This window comes from Meriones unguiculatus, chromosome 19 (genome assembly GCF_030254825.1).
Source record: "Meriones unguiculatus strain TT.TT164.6M chromosome 19, Bangor_MerUng_6.1, whole genome shotgun sequence".
Taxonomy (NCBI): Eukaryota; Metazoa; Chordata; class Mammalia; order Rodentia; family Muridae; genus Meriones; species Meriones unguiculatus.
In genome coordinates this window covers 68,233,138-68,248,924 of record NC_083366.1, presented here as the reverse complement: position 1 = coordinate 68,248,924, position 15,787 = coordinate 68,233,138, and the positions used below count along the sequence as shown (strand labels likewise).

At 49.5% G+C, this 15,787-nt stretch overlaps 1 protein-coding gene across 1 annotated transcript; it reads left to right on the top strand.

The window, feature by feature from the left end:
• The first annotated feature begins 61 nt into the window (after nucleotides 1–61).
• Nucleotides 62–8,794, top strand: Thoc3 (THO complex subunit 3). The gene is made up of 6 exons (XM_021646420.2): nucleotides 62–394; nucleotides 985–1,141; nucleotides 2,265–2,469; nucleotides 3,814–3,975; nucleotides 4,063–4,163; nucleotides 7,375–8,794. The coding sequence occupies exons 1-6, from the start codon at nucleotides 128–130 to the stop codon at nucleotides 7,536–7,538; spliced, it is 1,056 nt and encodes a 351-aa protein (XP_021502095.1). The 5' UTR covers nucleotides 62–127; the 3' UTR covers nucleotides 7,539–8,794.
• Nucleotides 8,795–15,787: the final 6,993 nt, after the last annotated feature.

Sequence of the window (15,787 nt, the reverse complement as noted above, 5' to 3'; positions counted from 1 at the left end):
AGTCCCTTGGGGCAGGCGAGGCGCGCCTGCGCAGAGCGACGCGGCGCTGTTCCCGGCGCATGCGCGCGGCGGTGGCGGCAGACTCGGTGTCTCCAGCTGCAGGCGCACGGACCTTGCGGAGGGCGGCATGGCGGCGACCACGGCGGCCCTGGGGCCCTCGGCGCTCGGGCAGAGCGGCCCCGGCTCCATGGCGCCCTGGTGCTCTGTGAGCAGTGGCCCATCTCGCTATGTGCTCGGAATGCAGGAGCTGTTCCGAGGCCACAGCAAGACGCGCGAGTTCCCGGCGCACAGTGCCAAGGTGCACTCGGTGGCCTGGAGCTGCGATGGCCGTCGCTTGGCCTCGGGGTCCTTCGACAAGACTGCCAGCGTGTTCTTACTGGAGAAGGACCGGCTGGTGAGCTTGTCGGGCGCGGTCCTGGCCGGGGAGAGGGCTGTGTGTGGAGGGAGAGAAAGCAGGAGGGGGCGGCGGAATGGAGGGGAGCAAGACCTGTCGTTGGTGGAGATGAGGAAGGGTGGAAGAGTCGGGTGACGAGTGGGCTGAGGCCGCCTGGTGGACGGCGGAGAGTGAATCTAGTGGCTGTGAGAAGTGTGGCGACGGGGCTTCGGGCCAGGGGAAGTTGAAGTCAGGTGTCCGGAGTGATGAAGAGCCCTGGGAAGGACGCTGGTGGGGAGTGGCTAGGAGACAAGGCGGTTTTATTTGAAAACGGTAGCGCATCCTTTGGGAATGGGCAGTGGCTCGGGATAGTGGTAGTAAAAGAGAAAAGAAGAAAAAAGGGGGAGGCCATGAAGGGCAAGGCTAAGAGTATTAGTGTCGAAGCGCAGAGCAGTTCACCTGGCCTGAAGTTTGGGAAAAAGGTTTATTATTATTATTATTTTGAATTATCCGAATCTTTTCTGGTTTCAAGGTACCATTGTTTGGATAAAAGTTACACGTGGAGGCGTGTACATCTGTGTGAAGTGGCACCTGGATTCTGTGCTTTTCAGGTCAAAGAAAACAACTACCGCGGACACGGAGATAGTGTGGATCAGCTTTGCTGGCATCCAAGCAACCCTGACCTCTTTGTCACTGCGTCTGGAGATAAAACCATTCGCATCTGGGATGTGAGGACTACAAAATGCATTGCCACTGTGAACACTAAAGGTAACTTCAGAGGGGGCCTAGAAGAGCTAGTGTCATGCTTAGCAGCTGTTCACTGTGTTCTCTGACTGGTGCTCTAGGTCATGGGTTACCGGGATGGGATACTTGTGCCTGCCTGGGGGAGGCAAGGAAGAATAGAATTTGAGCATCTTTCTGATCAGCTGTGGTAATTATTGGTTAGACTGAGAAGTTGAGCACTGGAAATAGTGCAGAGAGGAATAGGGTGTGCAAAGGCTGGAGAACTTGGGAGATTCTGGCAGGTTAGAATGGCTGAAACTCTGATGGCCGGAAAGCTGCGAATTACATACAGTTAAAGGCTGTGTTTATGTCATGCAGTGTCCTGTAATCTTGAGTCGATATAAGTGACCCTAAGAAGTAATTAAAGAGTTGTTTCTAAAGAAGCATTTTTGCTGTTTTTAGATTTTTTTTTTCATTTATGTGTGCACCGCGTGTGTATAGGTACCAGAAAAAGGCATCTTATCCCCTGTAAATGTAGTTACAGATGGTTGTGAATGGTGGGTCCTAGGAATTAAAATCAGATCCCCTGGAAAAACAAAACGAGTGCTCTTAACCCCTGAGCAATCTCTCCGCCCCACAGCCTTTTTCTTTTTTCTTTTTTGGAGACAGTGTTTCCCTGTCCTGGAACTCACTCTGTAGTACAAGCTGGCCTCAAACCCCGACCGCCTCTGCCTCTCAAGAGCTGGGACTTAGTGAGTGTGAGTGTGAGTGTGAGTGTGTGTGTGTGTGTGTGTATCTTTCACCACTGCCAGGGTCCCACAACAGAATCCTTGACACACATCCTGCTAGATTTTAAGCTACACTATAGACAGTAAAATGTGAAAAAATTTGGCAGTTTTGGTTCAGTGAAGTTGAAAACTTACACGTTCAGTGTGGACACTCCTGGACTTTGCTGATGAGACTGGTACCATGGGGTGGAAACTGTGGTGCTTTTGACAAATGTGACTCGTGGTCACCACCGTCACAAGCTGCTGCCAGTGGTAGCGCCCTTCCGTTGACTTGGAGATGAATGGGCGCTGAGGACAGCCCTGATCTTCTATGATGGCAGGGTAAGCTGGAGGAGGATGGGCAGAGTGACCTTGCTGACGGGTTATGTCTGGGCCCCCAGGAGAGAACATTAACATCTGCTGGAGCCCCGACGGGCAGACCATTGCTGTGGGCAACAAGGACGATGTCGTGACCTTTATTGATGCCAAGACACACCGGTCCAAGGCAGAAGAGCAGTTCAAGTTCGAGGTCAATGAGATCTCCTGGAATAACGATAACAACATGTTCTTCCTGACCAACGGCAACGGCTGTATCAACATCCTCAGGTGAGGGCTCCTGGCCTGGGGGACCGTCACCCCCATGTCCGGGTGCTGTGCCAGGCGGAGATGAGTTAGTCCGAACCTGTTTTAAAACACTTGAAAGGTAAAGAGGATTAAAAAAATCCTTTCTTTTAGGCTCGTTTAAGCCAGGTATTCTGGATTTTATTGAGTGCTTACTGTTATTGACTGTACCTTCCTGTTTAACTGACAAGGAACTGAGGTTTGTAAAGGTTCAACTAATTGTCAGATAGCCAGCCAGCGGCTTCATGCACCTTGAATTGTAACTAATTCAATTCCTTAAAATTTCAGCTTAAATATTTTTCTTCTAGTAAAGTCACTTCTTCCTCCTATCCTACTTTCTCTCCAGGATTAAAGGGTTTTAGTGTATCTTATACACTTTCTCTAGGAAGCATTCTTAATTCTGTATTATAATGTGCACTTTGTCTCTGTTTCTCCTTACACTAGCAACTTCATGATGGGAAGGACTGTGTCTTTTCCATTGAATTGCTGATGCTTAACCTAGTGCCAGTCTTCATAGTGGAGTCTCAGTTTGTACTTGTACTATAAGCAGGTGAAAACGTGGAACCAAAATTTAGGACCATAAGAGTTTGTGTTTATCGCTATGCCACTGGTAATACAAGGCAGAGCGAAGGCCATCGATTCTGTGGTGGAGAGGTTGAAGTTTGCTATGAATGCCAGGTTAAACAAAACAAAATGAAAGTCAAATTAGCTGTGGACATTGAAGGAGTTACATATTTATAAACTTGTAGATAACTTCTGTGTTTTGTGTGTGTGTGTGTTTCTTGTACTGGATAAGTTTTGCCAGGTATGACAATCCTGGGTTCGCATTCTTGCTTCTGTGTTGTAGATGCACTTTATTTTTCCCCAGAGTGTTGCTCTCAGGAAGTCTAGAGATGATGTAGTTTTCTGTGAGGCCCAGGAACCTTACTGGCTTATCTTGGTGTTAAATGGTATAGACTTGTGTACTTAGGCCTGAGTTGTACTTTTTTTTTTTTTTTTTTAATTAAGATTTATTTATTTATTATGTATACAATGTTCTGCCTGCATGTACACCTGCATGCCAGAAGAGGGCACCAGATCTCATTACAGATGGTTGGGAGCCATTGTGTGGTTGCTGGGACTTGAACTCAGGACCTCTGGAAGAGCAGCCAATGCTCTTAACCTCTGAACCGTCTCCAGCCTGAGTTATGGTTTTTTAGTGGCTTGAGAAAAATCTTTTTTTTTTTTTTTTTTTTTTTTTTCTTTAGGGAAGTTTTTGTTACTGTTTTTCTCTTGTTTTTAGTGCCGTGGCCCTCTTCAGCACACTGATGACTCTGTCTTGTTTCTCAGCTACCCAGAACTGAAGCCTGTGCAGTCCATCAATGCACACCCTTCTAACTGCATCTGTATCAAGTTTGACCCCATGGGGAAGTACTTTGCCACAGGAAGTGCAGATGCTTTGGTTAGCCTCTGGGACGTGGATGAGTTAGTGTGTGTACGGTGCTTTTCCAGGTAAGGAACTGACGACTTCTCCTGTTGGGGAAATCACCCGTTCTTCCCTCTTTGGGGTAACTGATGCCTCTGTCCATCCTCTCATAGACTGGATTGGCCTGTGAGGACCCTCAGTTTTAGCCATGATGGGAAAATGCTGGCGTCTGCCTCGGAGGATCATTTCATCGACATAGCTGAAGTAGAGACAGGTAAGTAGAGAGTCCTTGGTGCTTGGTACCTGGGCCTTTCTTTCAGGTTCAGCTCTGGACACTGCTCTCCAGCATCATCAGGAGTGGGTTTGTTTCACTGGACAAGTTTGTAGCTACGACTTCAGTTTCACATAATGACAGGTGGGAGGACAGGATCAAGGTGCCAGGTTTGAAGGGAAGTGCTGGAGGAAAGTACTTTGTGTGTGCGTTATTTCTTCCATCGTTTAAAAATACATTTTAAAAAAGTGTTTTTTGTTTGTTTTGTTTTGTTTCTGAGACAGGCTCTCACTTTGTAGCTCTGCTGGCCTGGAATTCCTGATGTATATGAGGCTGGCCTTGAACTTACAGAGATCCATCTGTCTCTGCTTCCTGAGTGCTGGGCTAAAGTGGGACGCCATCTTGCCTGGCTAAAAAATTCTTTAAATGAGAGACAAGGAGCAGGCATTTACGTATATCCTCCTCCAAACCCTACTGCCTCCTTTCCGACTTCTTCAGTTTTCTGTGTTCCCCAGTTTTGCTTCTGCTTTGCAGTCATTTGTAAATGCATGATTTTATGTATTTGTGAAATCGAGGGAACCCCTTCCCCACCCTTCCTGAAGGCATGTGTAGTGCTGTATGTCCTTGACCCTAGCACTCAGGAGGCAGGGGTAAGCGGATCTCTGTAGACAAGGCCAGCCTGGTCTGCAGAGTGATTCAGGAGAGCCAGGGCTACACAGAGAAACCCTGTCTCAAAAGTTAAAAATAACAAAACAAAACAAAAACACAAAAACGAGATCTAGCACCCCCAAATGAGAGAAAACATGGACTATTTATTTTTCTGATGAATTTTGTGTAATTACCACCAGGTTATGATAATGTTAATTTTGGCTTCTTCTTCTGTGGCTGTGATGGAAATGGCCGTAGGAAAGCAGCTTCGTGGAGAAAGGGCTTACCTGGCTCACGGTCAGGCTGCCACCCTCGTGCCAGGAGCTGGACATGCCAGGAGCCGGGCAGAGCATTGTGACCACGGTCAGGAGCAGAGAGCAAGAATAAATATTTGTGCTCGGCTTGCCTTCTCCTTTGACTCAGTTCAGGGACCAGCCCCCGAAACTCACATTCAGGGAGGTCTTCCAGCCTCAAGGAACAGACATGCCTAATGCAGACAGAAGTTCGCTGAGTCGCATGCCCTTCACAGCTTGTGGCCAATTCAGACTGACCAGCAGTCTTAATTGAACCATGTACAGTATGTAGATTACTGAGCATGGTGACTGTTACTCTCGGGTGAGCATTGCCAGCCGATCAGCAATGCCGGCCCTTTAGGGCAGGCGTCGTAAACTCTCCACTCATGACCCAACCGGGTCAGGCACAAAGCTGCCTGAGAATTTCCATGTGGTCTCGGGTGTGTAGGGATGTAGAGCAGGTATACAAACTGGTTAATGATGACCACGGTTCGTGGGTTGAGCTCAGGCCACCAGTTTTGCTTGGCAAATGCCTTTACCCAATGAGCTGCTTCGGTGGCCTCACTTCTTTCTAGGTCTGTGATCTAGAGGTCGCCTAGGCTTTATGCATTTCATTTCTTTTTTTTTTTTTCTTATCTGTGCATTTTTTTATTGGAGTAAATAACATCAGGTATACTTTCTTAAGATTTTTGATAGTTTGAAACAAGAATGAGTTTTGATTTTATTTCTGATAATGCATTGAGTAGAATTTCGCTTTAACAGTTTTCAGACATGCCACCCAACCTGCAGCAGTCTGAACTGGCCAGGGAGCTCTCAGCCTCACACAGCCAACACTGTATCTTTTAGCCACTAAGCTTTGGAGGAAATCATCCAATACTTACTGTAGCTAGTGTTACTGTCACTTCGATGAAACACTATGGCCATATTGGGCAGGAAGGGGTTTTCGGCTAAATCAGGACAGGAACCTGGAGGCAGGCGCTGAGGCCGAGGCAAGCTGCTCACTGGCTTGTTGGTACAGCTATCTCAGTCTGCTGTCTTGTACAATCAGGGATGGTGCCACCCTCAGTGGGCTGGGTCCTCCACCATGAGTTACCAACTGAGAACATGCTCTCCAGGCCCGCCTTCAGCCTGATGGGGCTCTCCCTCTCCCGTCCTAGCTCGTGTCGTGCTGACATAAACTCGGTAGCAGAACTCAGTCATAAGGCTGCATGGCTACCTGAGAAACACTTCAGGATTTCTCATGTGCTTTGGTGTTCCTGAATTGTGTGAATCTTTTATCTTAACCAAAGCCGTAACAAATGATAGAGCGTGAAACACCTAAAAAGTGACAGTTGTTTTGCCAGAAACCACTGGGTATGTCCACACAGCTTAGAAATGATTCAGACAAGCTGTAGATGGTTGTCCCTGACATAGGATTATGCTAAATACTTCCTTTCTATATAAACAAAAATATGTACTTCCACATAAGCATATACATGCTTTCATAGCATATGATACAGGTGACCTGTTAGTTGTGTGTCATTCAGTGTACCCAGCATCTTTATATTGGTACCATGCTGTAAGTCTTATAGAAACTTAAAAACACATATTTACTGTGTATGGCTGTTTTGCCTGCATGTATGTCTGTGCATCATGTGTGTGCCTTTTGCTCATAGAGGCCAGAAGAGGGAGTTGGATTCCTGGGTGTTGGATCCCTTTGGACTAGAGTTAAACAGATGCCCTTGAGCTGCCCTGTAGCTGCTGGGAATAGAGCCTGGGTCCTTTAGAAGGACAACCAATGCTCTTGGCTGCTAAGCCATTTTTCCAGCACCTGCATTCGAAGTCTTAACTCTTAAGTTAGGGAAAAAATTGGAGCAGAACTGAAAGAAATCATGTATATTTTCAACAAATTAGAAAAGTAAGCTTTTCAGAAAAAATTATTTGCAAGGCTTTGTGGTGTAGGAGGTCTGTTTCTTTGGAGACAAAGTGTCTTCATTTCTTGCTTGTGTTGTTTCTTTAGATGTCGCTTTGTTAAGATGCCATTCCCCTCACTCAAAATAGTTAAAAGAAGCCTCGGCTCTGCAGGGCTGTTGCTGATGCTCAGTAAAGGACAGGCTGTTTCTGAGGGTGCTTAGGAAATGATAGCTGTTGATTGTTTTTCAGGGCGTACAGAGAGGTCAAAGCCTAGGTGCTGAGTTAGAGTTAGCCTGCTGCCAGCTGCTGTGTGTGCCATGTCCGTGCCAAGTAGATAATGAAGTGCTGTTTACTGACATTCTTTATGTTGCTTTCCATAGGAGACAAGCTGTGGGAGGTGCAGTGTGAGTCCCCGACTTTCACCGTGGCTTGGCACCCCAAGAGGCCTCTGCTGGCATTTGCCTGTGATGACAAGGATGGCAAATACGACAGCAGTCGGGAGGCCGGGACTGTGAAGCTGTTTGGGCTTCCCAATGACCCCTGAGAGGGCCTGACAGGAGAGGGGCCCGGCAGAGACTGCTCCTGTGTAGTTGCATCTATTCTCTGGACTTGGTGGACGCTCTAAGTGTATATAAATTCTTATAAATTACAGAAACATCTTTGGTTGGGCTGCGCATCTCTTAACCCTGTGGTCTGGAGAGCTGAACCCACCTGGCCTGTGGTGAGCAAGTGCTCCACCCCTGAGCTGTGTCCCCTGCCCTCCTGGCTGTGCATCCGTGCATTCTGTGTTAGCTGCTTCCATCCTTTCCCCCGTGGTCCGTTAGCTAATGAGGACTTTGCGTATAGGTCATGGCCATACTTTTCGGGTTCTCTGAAGAGTTACAGGCTGTCGTCTGGACAGTCCAACAACGGCTGGCTCTCGACGGAAAGGCCAAGGATCCAGTAGTTGTTACAGCTATTCACACGGTCTCCGCAGCGCTAACCTGGAGTCCCTGGGAATTCCTAGAGCGCTGCTGATCCGTCTGGGCTGGAATCCTGAAGAAGTAGGTTCTGAAGCCAGCAAAGGAATGTCTCCGCAACAGGATAGATGAACTTGGCAAAGACTGAGGGCAAGGGAGCAAAAACAAGCCTCCTTTTCCATGTCCTCTTATGTAGGCAGCCACCAGAATGTGCGGCACAGACGAGTGACTCTTCCCACCTCAGGTGATGAAGAGAAACCTCTTACATGTGTGAGCAGCAGGTTGGGTTTCAGTGATGTTCAGATGCAGTCGAATTGACTGCCAGGACTAACCACCCTGTATCAGCGGGCCCTCTGGGAGTGCCCCGCCTTCGGGGTCTCAGACGTGGCAGTTTGTTGACCACACCGCTGCGTAGGCAGTTCCCTTAAAGGGAGGGCAGGGCAGGGCAGGGCAGGGCAGGGCAGGGCAGGGCAGGGCTGGGACTTTTAAAAAGGATTTTGAGAACAGAGCATTTAATAAACCTGGCATTTATTATGAGGTGGCTAGAGGTACTGTGTTACTGCTTTTACCCCAGGAATATAATGCAGTGTAAAGTTTTGTTTTTAAATCTGAGAGGTAGTTTATGATCCTGTTTAGCGTTCTAACCAAGAACTCTGAAGTGCGGTGCTGGCCTACTGGGGTATTTTAAAGTCATTTGTTAACATGGATGGGTGTATTTCTGGCCTCATTCTGTCTGGTTTTGTATGTAACTAAGGCAAACAGACAAACATTGTGAAACAAATAACTACAAAGTCAGATTGACAAATACAAATTAGAATAAAGAGTCCAGGTTGAAGAGAAATGTGGAGGAGTGAGGCCATGCGTGAATGATTTAACTGACATGCCTTTGAGCCTTGACAGCAAACTGCAGATGGAGGTGGTCCGTTAGCTAAGTCTCTGGTTCTGATACACATTCTCCTGTTTCCCAGGAGCCTGGGACTTGTTATGTAACCCAAGTTGGCCTTGACCTCACTGCCCTCCTGCCTCAACTTCCTGAATGTTGTGATTCCAGGCATATATCACCATCGCTGTGTGAACCTTCTTGGAATAGGCCGTCCTACACCAATGAGTGGAAGAGAGCTCACTGGTGGACAGAAGCCAGGACAGCTCCCGAGAGGCCTCAGGCCTGGGGCCAGTTTGCAGCCTCATTTTATAGTTAAAACTACAAGGTGGCATGCAGAAGCAGCGAGACCTTGACGGAAGTGTGCTGGCAGGTTGTTAGCGGCAACGCTGAGCTCCTCCAGGTCCTTCTGTCCCAGGCAGCAAGTGGAGTCACGCTCTGCAATTAGCAGCACGGGCAGTGCTCAGTACACCTCTAAATAATCGAATAAACCAGCACCTAAGAATCGGCCCTTCCTACCGTATTCCACTTCTCTGTGCTTCACTTCTTAAGGGAGCCACTTGGCAGGGCTGGTGGACGGCCCCGCAGTGAAGAGGTCGGATTCTGAACCTGACATCCTGTGTTCAGTTCCCAGGACCTGGGTGGTGGAAGGAGCACTCCAGCCCTAGAACGCTGCCCCCCGGCCTCCATGTTGCTGTCTCCACGCAAGAGTCAGACTGCCAAACGCCACATTGGCCATATTATTAGCGCTTACTAACTCCTTAACTCTAAAGGTTTTTTTGGTGCTTTGAGACAGGGTCCTGGGTGTGGAGTTTATTTTCAGCTTCATAATCTTGGGAATTACAGGTAACTCACTGCTAGTCGTGATCAGGTTTAGAGCCAGGCTTCCTAGGAGGCCCGGGTGGACCTCAACTTTGTGTCTGCTGATTGCCATCTGTGGGTCACAGGAGGGAAGCCTTAGCGCCCAAACCTTGGCTGCTGTCCCGGGTCAGTGAAGTGATCTGTCTCAGTCTTGGGCTTTGTAATGTTTCTCCCAGCTTCCCAGCAGCCCCTCGGGACCTTTCCTGACGCCCATGGTTTAAGTCCACTGGTGCTCCTGTCACTGGAGTACCTTTGGACACATTGTTTTGCTTTCTCATTCCTGTGGTCACTATTGTATCGTTCCCCTCAGCGTCTGAAGGGAGTTAGGTCTGTGTGGCTGATTCCATCCACATCTGGGTGGAGTTTTCCTCCTTCAGCTGGGGTCAAGCATTGGCACGCTACCCCTTGTTGGATGTCCTCTGGGGGAGCGGTTACAGCTCCGCTTGCTCCCCCTGATGGCAGTCTTTGCACGGGGGGGGGGGGTTGTTTTTTTTTTTTTTTTTTTAAAGTGTGTCTCCTTGGTTGTCCTAGACCTCCCTCTGTACACCAGGCTGGCTTCAAACTCAGCGGTCCATCTGCCTCTGCTTCCTGAGTGCTGGAATTAAAGGTGTGTGTCACCTAACCTGAACCCATCTCTCTCTGGGAAGTCGTCCAGAAGAATGACTGTGCTCTAGACCTGATGTTTCCCATGGTTTGAGTATATTCTGTAGTACAGAGCTGGGGGAGGCTGAAGGTTGGCTGAGCACTGGATTTTATTTGGCAGGGTGACCCTGGGCTTTGCTGATCCCTGACCTATCGTGTGTTAGCCTGAAGGGGGAAAAAAGTAAAGGCTAGGAACTTCTGGCTGGGCGTGGTAGCTTGAATTGGAGCACACAGGAGGCGGAGGTCAGCCCTAGTCTACAGTCTCAGGCCAGCCAGGGCTACAGGACTGAGACCCTATGCAAGGCAAGGCTTACGTACTGGCAGAGGGTCTAGAGGACAGGGCAGGGAGTCCTCGTCACATGCTGGTATCCCAAGGGCAGGGAAGTGAATCAAGAGCAGGCTAAGCCCAGTGAAGGTCAGCACCGCTCACAGGAGGCAGCCGTGGCTGCCAGAGGGGAAGAGGAAAACCAAACCAGAGAGGCCTGAGTGTCTCTGTGTCCCCCACTGGAGCAAGCCTGACGTGTGGATGGGCTTAGTTTAAACAGCGGTAGCGAGGGCCTAGAGAGATGACTCCGCAGCTAAGAATGTTTGCTGCTCATGCAGAGGTCCCCGGCTCTCTTCCAAGCACACACATGGCAGCTCACATTCTGTAACTCTAGGTCTAGGAGGGCTTATATCATTTCAGGCACGGCATGCATGTGGCACACATAAACAAAGGCAAAACACTCATACACACAAAGATACACATAGAACAAGTGTTAGGTATGCTTTTGAGTCCCTTGACTGTGAAGGCTTAATCATGGAGGGGGAACCATGGAATGTCAACCCTCCGTGGAAGGGCAAGACCTCACAGAGTTGAGAGTTAGCCCTGTCTTAAAGGGCAGGGAGCGGAGGCGCCACACACTGGAGCACATTGCACATTCCAAGTGCCGCCTGTACTTCTTTATTTATACAGTGTATTGTCTGCATGTGTGCCAGAAGAGGGCGCCAGATCTCGCTATAGATGGTTGTGAGCCACCATGTGGTTGCTGGGAATTGAACTCGGGTCCTCTGGAAGAGCTGCCAGTGCTAAACCTCTGAGCCATCTCTCCAGCTCTGATGCCTCTTACTCTGAGCCTGCCAGTGGTGACACAGAGGAACCACCCTCTGACCATGAAGCTGTGGGCTCGGTGAGTCCCCTGCCTGAGGGCTGTGAGGAGGGTGAAGGGTCACACAGCATCTGACACAGGGGTGATGCTTAATAAATCTCTGGAATGAGGCGGGCCAGCTCCCAATGAGAGCACACAGGCTGGCCATAGAGGCCTATCCCTCTCCCTCAGCCTGTGGGCCCTCCCACTGCCCACCCCACAGCTGACTGAGGTGCTGTGGAGAAGACCTGGCCATTACACCGGGGCATGGCCTGTTTGGGTCTGTGATGGTTTGTGTAGGGGGGACAAGGAGAGTTGCATGCCAGAGGATAGTATGGGGAGGAGGGCAGAGCCTCAGGTAGCCTTCTGTTCAGAATCTGTTTCCCAGCCCATTAAGGCATATTGCACCTGTGACCACAACCACTACCAATGGATTCTGAGAGGGAGAGAAGAAGTAGGAACAGCCAGTGTGAGCGAGATCTCAGACAGTAATGAACACAGAGAGAACAGACTCTTGGGAGACAGCTTCACTGAGCCAGCTCATTGAATGGGGAAAACAAAGGCTACTTAAAACCTCAAGGCTAGGGATGCCTCATTTTCATGAGGAGGCATTCCAGATGCTGCTGGACATGACCTTATAAAAGGAGAGGAAGTTTACCCTGGTTACCAGGCTACTTGACCTTCTAGGGGGTAAGGGGAGTGCAGAGCTACAAGCACCAGGCCACACAGGCTGTGGAGGGTGAGTGGTCTGACTCCTGCTGCTCCTAGGACAAGAGTTCCAGGAGCAGAGGCCACAGGAGGAAGGGAGCTGCAGCTGGCAGCACAGTACAGTGTCCTGTGGAGACACTGGCCAGGTGGAGGTGGGGGACTGGAGGAGAAGGGGAAGGAGGGGTGTCAGGCCCTCGGTGGTAGAGTGGCAGGTGAGTGGGAAGAGATGGATGGCCTGGACTCAAGCTCCCTTTCTGGAGGAATGTGGGTGAGCCACTTCTCCTTCGTGACTTTTCTCTTAAACAGTTTTTGAACTTTGTTTTGTAGTGCAGGGCCGCACACACACTGGGCGAGTGCCCTTCCACTGAGCCCCATGCTTGTCTTTAAGAGTGGCCGGGGGTATAGGTCAGCAGTAGAGGATGTGGCTGCAGAGGGTAGAGTTCGGTCCTGTTAAGTGTCCGGCACACACTGAGGTCCAGTAAGAAGGCCTTCTGTCATGCAGGCGCTGTGCTGTGCACACTCTGCTGCCTCAGGAAGGGCATTTCCTGTGCCCTAGGCCCATCACCTGAGCAAAGGAGAGAGGGAAGGTGGTCAGTGTAGCTTCAATAAAGACGCTGTGGGGTGCGCTGGGACTTGCGAGTGACCATTTTGATGCTTTAGTATCTCTTCCCACAGCCCCAACACTGTATTAGTTACTTTCTATTGCTGTGATAAAATGCCATGACCAGAAGCAACTTATGGAAGAGTTTTATTTTGGTTGATGGTTCCACAGGGAGAGTCCATAATGACTGTGGGAGGAATGGCAGCGGGCAGATGAGCCATCCCATCATCAGGGATGAATGCAGAGCAGAGAGCAGGCTGGGCACAGGACCAGGCTGTAAGCCTCCGAGAAGGAATGGTGAGCTCAGGCTTTCTCTAACTTCCTCTAACTCTGCTGTTACTGTCACTGGAGAGACTCCGGGGTGGGAGTGCGGCCTTGGTGCCCTTGAGTGCAGGAAACTGGAATGTGGTCCAAACTTCACTCAGGGAGGAAAGCCAACTTGGTCAGTGCTTCTCCTGGAATGAGGTGCCACTGAGGCGTTCATGTTGAAGGTGATGAGGCCAGTGATTCCATTTGGAGCAGCTCTTTACTGCATGCTAGTAATGGACCTCATCTGCAGATCAGCAGCGGCAGGCCCTTTCTCTGCTCAGCACCTACACATTCTCACCATCTTTGCTGGGCTAACTGGAAATGGCTTGAGGTCTCTGCTGGGTTTGTCCAGGTATGATGGAGCAGTCTGCTCTGTCCATTAGGAAGGTTAGGAACATGTCCAGGATCCAGGACCGCTGGTACGTGGGCTTGAAGCCCACACTCCTTCCGCTGTGTTATGAGCCTGCCTTGGCGCACGGATCCAGCTTTAGGTTGAGGAGACCTAACAGTGGCATAGATGTAAAAGCTGGGCAACAGTAGGGCTTTACTGTCTACCCTGGGATTCACATGGTTCTGTGTGGGGGAGGCACCGCCGTGCTCATTGTGTCTGGAGAAAAGTGCAGTTTGACTTGGTGAGCAGGAGGCAAGAGACACATGGAGGCCGCAGAGTTCACCCAGCCTCGATAGCCATCTGTGGCAGCCTGAGCACTGCACGGAGCACTCGGATGGACAGACCAATTGTCTCTGTCCTGGGAGCAGAGATGGTTGCAGTACTGAGTGGTTGTGATGGCTGATCTTGGCTGTCAAGTTGACTATATCTGGAATCCATGGAAACCCAAGCCGGGCACTCCTGTGGGGGGTTTCTTGATTGGGTTATTTGAGTTGGGAAGATCCCTGCATTCTGGTTGCAACCATACATAAAAGGACATGGGAGAAGGAAGCTTTTCCTTTTTGCTTGCTTGTTCTTACCCTCTTTGTCAAGTTCGCCTATTCTGTTGCTAAAAACATCCCTTCAGTGGGATTAGAACCTAATTCTTTGTGATTCCCAGAATAGACTGAAGACAGCAGCTCTTTAGGAATTCCTCATGACTCTAGCACCAAATTAGGACTGCAGAAACACCCAGTCTTATGAACTGAACAACTACTGGATTCTTGGCGTTTGCATCAGGAGGCAGCCGTTGTTGGACTGTTTGGACCACAGCCTGTGAGCCAGTCTAATAAATTCCCTCCTGGCTGGGTGCGGTGGCGCACACCTGTAATCCCAGCACTCGGGATTAGGCAGAAGCGGGTGGATCTCTGTGAGTTCGAGGCCAGTCTGGTCTACAAAGTGAGTCCAGGACAGCCAAGGCTACACAGAGAAACCCTGTCTAAAAAATAAAAAATAAAAAATAAAAAACCCTTTTAATACAGAGATATTCATTCTATCGGTTCTGTTCTTTTAAAGAACTTTGACTAAAACAGTGGTTTCATAAAAGAACAGCCAGGGCCTGGGGTGATGTTTCATTGTGTAAAGGAGGTAAAGATCTTATTCGGTCCCAGAACCCATGGGAAAGCTGGATGTGGTGGTGATGTTTCTGTGGCAAGATGGGCAGAGACAAGAGAATTGGCCTGAAGCTCCCTGGCCAGTATACAGAACTGCAGCAAAGAACAGGACAGACTGGATCTCAAAACAAGGTGGAAGTCAGTCGGGCCTAGTGGCACACGCCTGTAATCCCAGCACTCAGGTAGGCAGAGGCAGGGGGATCTCTGTGAGTTCAAGGCAAGCCTGGTCTATGTAGTGAGTTCTAGGACAGCCTGAGTTACATATTGAGACCTGGTCTCAGGAAAACAAAGCTAAAACAAACAGAAAGACAAAAACCCGGGCAGGAGAGATGGCTCAGAGGTTAAGAGCACTGGCTGCTCTTCCAGAGGTCCTAAGTTCAATTCCCAGCACCCACATGGTGGCTCACTCACAACCATCTATAATGAGATCTGGCGCCCTCTGCTGGAGTGCAGCTGTACATGCACACAGAACACTGTATACATAATAAATAGATAAATAAATAAATCTTAAAAAAAAAAAGACAAACCAACCAAACAAACAAAAGCCAAGTCTGGGAAACCCCTTAGCCTTCCACGGTGCTGTGGTAGGCACAGGGTACCCTGCTGCACATCCATAAACACACGGGACAGGTCTTTGAGACAGGAACCCAGGTCAGAGCTCTCGCCCTCAGGAGGCTGAACTGGCCTCTCTGTAAGGCCCTCAGATCTTCTGAGCCTGTGCTCGTGGGCAGTTAGAGCCTCATCCAGCAGCTGGGGCCAGCTCTGCATCCACTTGAATCGGGGTTTACTTGTTGTCAACACTGGGGTTCACGTGGTCTCCTGTGGAAGGTGCTCTGGTGTACTCAGAGTGTAGGACTTGTCACCACCCGGAGCTGCTGTCTGTTGGCTTGTTTTGTGATTGTCTAACTAACCAGCCACATGTCCTGGGGACCTTGTCGGACACAATCATTGCTCTTCCTCCGTGTCTACCATGGGGCCCAGCACTCCCAGGAAAGTGTTCAGGAAGTACTGAGCACAGAAATGTACGGGGAAGGAGTCACTCTCTTGAGTAGAACAACAAATGTAGAGATGTTAGCTAACTGCCTGACACTCGGCTCTCACAGCAGGCCATGAGGGAGTCCTAATGCCTGCTCCACTGTGAACCCTGCCGTCAACCGGTTTTCT